We start from the raw sequence: 9,405 nt of genomic DNA, 5'->3' as shown, positions 1-9,405 counted from the left end.
TAAGAGCAGGAGCTTCCCAACTAAACTATTAGGGTTTCAGACTATTACTTTTAAGGTTCTACTGGGATCTCACTGCCCAGTTCATTCTTTAAATTAAACGCGTTCATGACCAGTTGTCTGTCTCAGGCAAGCTCCTGCTTTTCTCTGAGTAAAATCACAGAATAAACATATTAATAAGGTATTGAATATTAGATTATGCTGTGATAAATCATATGGTATTATGTCACTACTATCAATACATTGTATAATATTGTATTATGCCATGCTAATATCATTGCTACTTTATGTATTACAACTAGGAAGATACAAAATAATGCAAGTATAATCAAAATACACAAACTGTTATATATATATATATTTGATGATAAAATTTATCTAGAGAGAAAATGTCTAAGGTATTCTAGTCTGAAACAGACATACACAAAAATCAGAATATCTTTTTTTTCAGAAAATTCAGAATATATAATTTCATTCTGATTCAGTATGAAAGTAAGCTCTGAAACATCACGAGGAAGACTCAAACACTTCTGAAGCATAATTCATTCTTTTTTCCAGTAAGAGTGCTGAAGAAGACGCAATGTCAGAGTTGCAGTAAAAAGAGAGATATCATTTTCATGAGCAGAAAGGACACAATTTTTGAGAACAAAAGGCCAAATGTCTTCAGCCAAATTTTTCTGTTAGTCCATAAACCAAATATCAACTAAACCAGTAATTAATGTTTTATTCCTTAGCCCTAGTCAACATAAGTCTCAGTAAGGATCATTTAAAGATGAAAATAGTTTAAATTCCTAAGCTTTTTTTTTTTAATAACCATTACAGATCAGTAGCTCAGAAACTCATATTGAACTTCTCATATTAATAAAAATCCACCATACCAGCATAAAGACCCTAAATCTCATCACTGAAAACTGTCACTGAAATCTCTGAATGCTTTAGGTCAAAAGAATAAGTGATAAAAGCAGCAGAATGGAACAAGTAATAAACTTCTTTCCCAGTTACAAAGTCACAGAACAAAATACTCAACATCAGAAATAAAAATCCCTATAAGATGACAAAGAGAACCACAGCATCTTAACATTAACCAGTGTACAGGCCTATAGTGAATAAAATTTGTATCAAACTTGAGCAAAATACAGAGCTTTAATGAATATCTGTGAAACAGAACTATTTAAACTGTCTGCGTACCATTTACATACATCTTCATGAGCAAAAAAACAATTACAGGAATTAAAATACAACTGTAATTTTTATACCTTTTCAGAAAAAAAAGAGCTTTGACAACAAATTACTATGCAAAGAGTCTTACCAAAGATCAGCAATCAATTTTATAATTAATAAATTATTATCTTTGTCTTGAATCTAATCCTTTTTTATTTTTTTAAGAGTGTATTTTAAAATAGATTTAGGAAAGTACTTTTCTATTAGATCATAATACTCAATTTATCTCCAAGGTCCTGATTAAACAAGGCATTTAGGCACCTGTCAATGGGATAAGCTTAAGATAACTATATGCTCAAACACCTTGATGAACTTCTATTTCAGTTAACACACATCAATAAGCATTAGCAAAGCTACTCTATTATAGAGTTGATTTCTTTCAGTTTGGGGACAAAGTGATTTTATAGTCCTGACTGTGATGCTGTATGTATGTAGTGAAATGACCTTGCTATTAGGCAAATGCCTGAACAGGCAGTGAAAAAAGAACAATCTTGCAAGGCACACTGGCCCTAGAGAGAGGTAGCCATTTAAATCCCTGACTTAAAACCTGTGCTTAGGCAGTACAACTCCTCTTACTCTCACGACAGTCTTCTCACAGGATGCGAGATAGTCCTCACACAAGATATGTGAGAGTCAGAACTTAAGCAGTCAGAACCACACAAGTGATTTGGTACCAAAAGCAAGCAGCTGGTGCTGACCTTGGGCAGCTTTGCTCTGGGAAGGCAGAGTTCCAGCCTAATCGAAGATTAAAATCTTAGTGTTAAAATCCAAGCTGTTATGCTCTAACGTTACCAATCTGCTAATCCCACATTTCTCCTGATGATCATACCTATACTAGTTCTTCATAAATTAGCATTCTAATGATTATTTGTATTTTTAAGTGTGTACTTTTTTTTTTCTTCTCCCATCTGGTAACTTTATATCCTAAGCAGATAACTCATACTTATTGATCACCTTAACTTGACTACCCCCAGAATAACATGGAAAACCATGGAAAACCTGCAAGTTATTAAACAGGAAGTTACTTATGAGAGAAAAGAAAGACAAAATAGTGTATAAAAGCTATACACAAATTGGAGGTGATTATAAAGACAGTCGTTCTTCTTTTTCTAAACTATTTGTATAATTAACCAACAAAAATGTCATATAATTTAAATGATGCTATTGTTCTGCTAAATATTCTATTCTTTCTTAAAGTGTGTGCAAAGTGTTTGCACTGCGTTATTTCTGGAAGTTTTAGGAATAGTTTGGAAAAGTTCAGTGGAAAAACATAAAAGCAGACTTTTTCACATGAGGTTAGACTTGCAGAAAAGCTGCTAATGTATCCAACTGCAAGTTTTCTCTGACAGCAAAGAAAACATTAATGCTTGTAGAATGCAACAGATTTCTTCTATTTGAAACTGTTGAAACAACAGTAAAATTGACAGAGACTAACTTGAATAATCCTTTTATAATGATCTCTCACATCAGCAGAAAGGCTGTCAAGTGTATAAAGTGAAATTTTCAAATGTGCATATATGAGTGCTGTTTTTGCTTGCCCGAAGAAAAAGTCCCAGGCATCTCTTAGGGTATTCTGATTTCATCAATACAGCTTGTGAATCTTATAGTCTTTACCACCCCAGTGAATGTTTAATATTTATATGAGCTGTGGTCAGGAAAGCAGAAAATTAAACACATTCATAGAATCATAGAATGCTTAAGGTTGGAAGGGACCTCTAGAGGTCATCTAGTCCAAACCCCCTGCACACGCAGGGTCACCTAGAGCACGTTATACATATATATATATATATATAAATCAAAGTCCAAGAGTAGGGTAGAAAAAGAGATCAGAATTCTATGCAGAATTTGTATGCTGATCTTTAGATCTTTACACATACTTTTCTTGGACCAGGTCCAAAGTCTATCATATTAGAGAGAAAGCTATTACTTTTATTGGACATGTTTATCTGATGTTAGATTATGTCCTAGTTTGAAATAAATTTGCAGTGACACAAGTCATCACCCGGCTATGATTTTTGTTCTAGACCTCTTCAGAGGAAAGCTGGAATTCCTGACATCCAAATAAAGGGTACGTGGGGACTCTAAAACTTGGGAAGAAAGGAAGGCAGATGGAATAACTGTTATTGACGGATGTTTCTGCTAGAACAGTCTTTAGTGGAAACAGACGCATCATGGACATTTAGTCTGTCACCATTCGTTTTTCAGGAAAACAACAAAATAAAGTATATATTTGATATTTTTTCATTTTACAGTAACTGCAAACTCAGAATGAGATCTTTATATCCATTTGTAATCTTGTTTTTGAAGTTGCCTTCATGGCCTTTTTCCCCCCTTTTGCCTCAAAGTTTATATCACAAGCCTCAATTCTTCTAGAAGAAATAATAAGAGAGAAATTCTGTGGTCAAAAAATATTTTGAATTCTGAACATAAGATGTTTGCATTTTCCTTCTGTTTTTTCATCCATATTGATTTTAGTGATGACAGTCATTTTATTATTTATGTCTTGTCCTCGTCACAAAAAAAAGCATCCAGCATCAGTAGTTTTCATAATGATGTCTGTTAAGGTGAATGTGCAGCTGTACTGCAATATCCAAAAAGAAAACTGGAAGTAAAAAAGAAAACTGAATGTCTAGATGGCTTGTGTTTTCAGGCAAAGTTTGGGGAATTTTTTTGGAATATTTCCAAAGTCCTCTTTCTCCTACATCAATGAATCACCATAGTACATGCATGGATCAGGTGTAAAAGGAACCTGAACTCAAGCAGGTAGTGATGGATCTATTTTGGGGTTAGTGCAGAAGTACCATCATTACTGCTCAGAGCATAATGCAAGAAGTATGGAGTAGGATTGCAGGACTGAGACAGGAGCTTGGAGCTGGAATTTTGAACTGGAAAGTGGACTTCTTTTATGACAGGTCCCTGGCAAGACAGAGTTAAGTCGTCATCACAGAAACAGTGAGGAATGATCAAAAACTATCTGGCAACCTGGTGTCTGTGCATAGACTTCTATGTTGTCTTTCTCAAGTCCCAACTTTTTGTCCCTGCCACATCAGCGACACCTTCAGCTCTTGAAGTTCCCACTCACCAGGCTGTAGCTTGTTACAGTAATGGAGTAATAATGCTAATGAGTAAAAATAGGAAATACCTGCTGCTGTAAGTGGAAAGCAAAGAGGTAAGAAGAAAAGCAACTTATGAATCAGCTTTAATTCTACCATCTGGATCAACCAAAATCGACAAAGCTTCTAACAGTTCAGCTCTGTATCTATTTTTTTTTCTATGCATGCTCAGATTTACTTATTACCATTTCTTATGTGGCATTTGTACAAGCTTAAAAAGCCATTTGTTCTGCTAAGACTTCTAAGACTTCTGGTGCATTTTCAGTGGTTTCGGGTTCCTTATCTAGAACACAGTTTCAAAAAACAATGTCACAAGGTCTTGTGATTTCACTGATGAGCCATGGGCCTTTTCAGGCAGCTCGGGCATACTCTGGTCATGCCCAGCACATGATGTCCTTCCTTCTAGAGAATCGATCCCTGACTCACTCAAGAAGACGCTTTATTTTCACCTTTGAAGGTCATCGGCACTGATAGAAGCAGCACTTTCTGAAGTCTTTCTCATTTTATAGTTGACTTTGGGTCTGTCTGGTCCCTCTTCTTTTCTCATAACTCATGCAACCTTCAATCTGCGGAGACTTAACCAGTCAATCTGGTACCTAGTAACTAGTATTATATACAACAGAGATAAACTAGCCAGGCTGCATCTATAGCAGCCATCTGTAGCAGTTTCATGCCTAAGCCTCCACTGTTCATATTAGAAAATGTTCCCATCTGTCAGCATGTAAGTGACAAGTAGGAGCTTAGATATTTTACATGTTATCAGTACAATCATGGAACAAAACAATTTGTATTCATGGGCCCTCCTCTTCCAAGACTCGAAGTTAATGGCAGGAAATCCTCATGATATTTTGCTGTTATTTCTGATTTTCTTCTATGTTCGATTTCTTCCCATCTTGTATTTCTTTCTTTTTCACTCTGTCCCACAAATACATTATGATAGCAGGGCATGCTCATAACATTTGATGAGGGTCTAACTCCACTTGCAATTAGCCTGTAGATTTTATCTTTGCTTCTGATTTAAAGCTCACAGAAACTAACAGAGAATCCAGCTGTCAATTCCTGCTGCAGAACCACGTACCAGATTATTTTTCCTCTGCTGTATTATTAGGCATTTTTCTATAATTAGAATTTATTGAAGTTTCCATTCTGTACATCATTCAGAAGGGGTTGTGATTCACCACAGAACCACAGATGTTCCACTTACAGTATCTGTTGCACCTTGCGAAAGAACGGACTCAGTCTGGGATGCAGAGTGAGACAACTTTATTCTCAAACCAACTCCTTTTATACTCTTTTAACACAGGTGTTGCAAAGATTACAATCAATCAGCATCTTGCCAACCGTGCAGTTGTGGTTATCTTCTTTTCCTTGCTTTGTTCCTCATCTGCTGACAAGACATTCCACATGCTGTTGTTGTCCTCCTCCTTTTCCTGCTTTGCTCCTTGCTGATAAGACATTCGTCCTTGTGGTCAATCGTCCACTACCAAGGCATTCAGCACTTCCGTCTCCAAAGCAGGCCTCCACATCTCCCCCTTCTTTATTTGTTTGTGGTATTGCCATAGCTGTTTTTAGCTGAACAGCCATAACTTGGTTAAAGGATCAATCAATCAAGCACTGAACACATAATAAGAAACAAGGCAGATACACTAACAATAAACAAAATACAGTTAGTACAACATACAGGTAGTACAAATGAACAAAATACAGTTAATACAATAATTAGAAACTTTGCATTAATATGGCTAAGCAAAAGATTGTTTAGTTTGTTGCATTTACTCCCATGGTTTGATTCCAACAAGCATAATAGTGTCCTTTTCCCAAGGTCTCTCCACCAACACTCTCGAGTCTGTCCTTGAGATCCCCCGATCTCCCCTTTCTTTATTTATGAAGAATGCCTGTTTCAAGGCACGGTCTATTAAGCACTGAATTGTTTTTAACAAACATGGGATACAAATTAAAAGGCAAAGAAAGATTATCAAGCACATCAAACCTATTTGCAATGATCCCTTAATCCACGTAGCTAATCCTAAATTCCCCAAAAGATTCCCAAAAATATTGAAACCATCGTCTTGATGTAACTTCTGCACTCCTTTTTGTAAATTTTCAATGCTTTTATGGATGGATTCCGAATGCTCAGATAAATTCATGCAACAGAGTCCATCAAAATCCTGACACCCATGGCCTTGTGCTAATAACAAAAAGTCTATAGCAGCTCTATTTTGAAGTGAAGCATGCCTAACAGAATTAACATCTAGCAATAGCCCACTCAGTGCCAGGGAAGTAGCATTAGTCTGTTTTGCCAGCCAGCAACCAAGCCTATTTAAGGTTACTAGCGCTTTCCCTGATGCTACCCCGGGTGTAAATATAGATGCTGATACGATTTCTGCAGTGTTCCAAAATGTTACTTGGTCATCACACTCAGATTGAAAAGCGTGTATGGCGCGCTTGGGGCGTTTTCTATGGTTATTAATCATTGAAATGTTGGGTGTCAACAGAGTCAGCCTTCCAATGCTGCATGGTCCTCCGCATGCGCGAGAGGGGATACCAGGCCAGGCACGATCTCCGCAAATTAGAAATAGGCCCTTTGGTAATTTGAGTGGGTATCTACCAGATAAGGTTAATTTTGCGGCAGTATAGTTGCACCATGCAGTGGCATTTCTATACTCCGGTAGGGTAGCATTCAGCCATTGTATTTTATGTGGCTCCGCATCCTTTGGATCTCGTCTTTTGTATCCTGGGAGAGGAGGGGATACTTCTTTCCAGTTAGCCCATCCATCTGTATAGTTAAGATACACACAATAATCCATTTTTACTGATCCTAACAAATCTAGCTCTTGTGGCTCTATATTCATTTTTGGAAACCATGGGACCCAATTATTCCACTTATCAACTATGTCAGTTGGTTTATCACTTATATATGGACGCCTTTCGAGGGGAACCTGCCAATCATCAACAGGTTGTCCTACCAGACAGGTTACAAAAGGATTTCCTGGACTAGATAATGACCAACATAACGTGTCCTGACCCGTTTGATTGGCCAGAGTTACCCATATGTTAGTTTTAGGCTGGGGTGGCATCCACTGCGGTGTGGGTGATGTCACGGTGCAGAGGATGATGATGACTGTGATAAGAAAGGCTTGATCCATCGAGCAGGTACCCATCTTGGCCCTGTGCCTGTAGAAACACAAGCATATCCTCTACCCCAGGTTATTAAAGGAAAAGGCCCTTCCCACTGATTCGTCTGTGGATTTTTGGCTACAACCTGGGCTTTTTCCTGAACTTTGTGTTGTCTGTGTGAATCAAAATGTCGGTATATAGGGGGTCCCTCTTCTGTCCAGTAATTTAAAAAATTCAACACATAGCAAGCTTTTGCTATGCGATCCTGTGGGGATAACCCTACGCTCCCCTTTTTTTGTTTTTGTAGCATATTCTTAAGGGTGCCATGTGTACGCTCAATAATCGCTTGGCCTGTGGGTGAATGGGGGATACCTGTGATGTGTTGGATTCCCCATTGTTGAAAGAATATTTGCGTTTTTTGTGCTATATAAGCTGGACCATTGTCAGTTTTTATAGTTTTTGGCACTCCTAACATTGCAAAGGCCATCATAAAGTGTCGACATACATCTTTGGCCTTCTCACCTGTATGTACAGAAGCATAGATACAGGATGAGAAGGTATCAACAGAAACATGCACATATTTAAATCTGCCAAATTCAGGGATATGAGTTACATCTGATTGCCAAATTTCAAGCGCAGAAAGACCACGAGGGTTTACTCCAATGGATGGTACTGGTAAAACGCGCTGGCAGTCTGGGCATGACTGTATGATTTGTCTAGCTTGTTCCTGAGTCAATTGAAACGACCTCCGTAACGCTTTTGCATTTTGGTGATAAAAATCATGCGACAAGCGTGCTTGTGCAAAGCGATCTGGTAGAACTACAGCTCCTGCAAGGCTGTCTGCTTGAGCATTACCTTCGCTAATAGGTCCAGGCAGTGAGGTGTGCGAGCGTACATGTTGGATAAAGTACGGATAAATCCTTCTGTTTAATAGCCATCTGAGCTTCCAGAGAAGCGCGAAGAGGGTCTCGTTTGAAACCTCTTTTAAAAAGGAGTGTTCTAATCTAGAGACTAACCCTGCGACATAGGCAGAGTCTGTTATAATGTTAACTGCAGAGGGCCATCGCGTAAAGACGCGGACGACCGCTGATAATTCCACTATTTGCGGTGAGCCTGTGACAACATGTACATCGCTCTCCCAATGCCCTTCATCATTTTTCCAGACTACAACTGCACGCCCTGTCCTACCTGAGCTGTCAGTAAATACTGTAAGAGCATCAGGTATTGGCGTAAGGCTCAAATGGGAAACCGGTAATAGAGAAAGAGAGTTAAAAGACTGTATGATTTTATGTCCTGGAAAGTGGATACTTATTTGTCCTGGATAATCTGCCAAGGCACACTGAAAAACAAAAGACTGGTGAGTCAAAAAGGTTAATTGTTTTGTACTGAGCGGTAAATAAATAATATCAGGCTCTGTGCCATCTAGAAACATCAAATGCTCTCTTCCTTTTTGAATAACCATCGCAATCATATCAATAGCAGTGGTGACAGTTTTGCCAAAATTATGAGGTAGAAACACCCATTCTAAGATTATTAGCGGACATGCATCCTGAGGTATCCATTGTGCTAACAGGCCATAAGGTTGGAAGCTAGAATAAAAAACAAAAAGACTGATAGGATAGTTCTGCTTTCGTCTGTGAACAGTCTGAGTGGTTAATTTGTTCACAACTTTGTCAAGTGCAGCTTGCGCAGGAGGGGTAAGCTTCCTTGGGGATGTCAAACTTGTGTCTCCTTCTAAAAGCTTAAATAGAGGATGTAATTCCTCTGTGGAAATCCCTAGGGAGGGACGGATCCAGTTAATAGTTCCCAAAAGTTTTTGAAGACCATTTAAAGTTTTTATGTCTGTTTTTAGAGTCAATAATTGTGGTCGAATTTGATGATCAGAAATTCTCCATCCTAAATATCGCCAAGGCGGAGTTTCCTGTACTTTATCTTCTGCAATTTTTAATCCTGCAGC

General features: G+C 38.1%; 1 protein-coding gene across 1 annotated transcript; it reads right to left on the bottom strand.

Annotated features, from left to right (window-relative positions):
- Positions 1–4,543: 4,543 nt before the first annotated feature.
- Positions 4,544–7,492, bottom strand: LOC148594607 (uncharacterized). The gene is made up of 2 exons (XM_088525172.1): positions 6,322–7,492; positions 4,544–4,614 (listed from the first exon to the last, which is right to left on the bottom strand). The coding sequence occupies exons 1-2, from the start codon at positions 7,490–7,492 to the stop codon at positions 4,544–4,546; spliced, it is 1,242 nt and encodes a 413-aa protein (XP_088381298.1).
- Positions 7,493–9,405: the final 1,913 nt, after the last annotated feature.

This window comes from Tinamus guttatus, unplaced genomic scaffold, assembly GCF_059628265.1.
Source record: "Tinamus guttatus ecotype Peru unplaced genomic scaffold, ASM5962826v1 Tinamus_guttatus_pri_ptg000224l, whole genome shotgun sequence".
NCBI lineage: Eukaryota > Metazoa > Chordata > Aves > Tinamiformes > Tinamidae > Tinamus > Tinamus guttatus.
The sequence above is the reverse complement of the archived record's forward strand: the minus strand, read 5'-3'. Positions and strand labels throughout refer to the sequence as shown.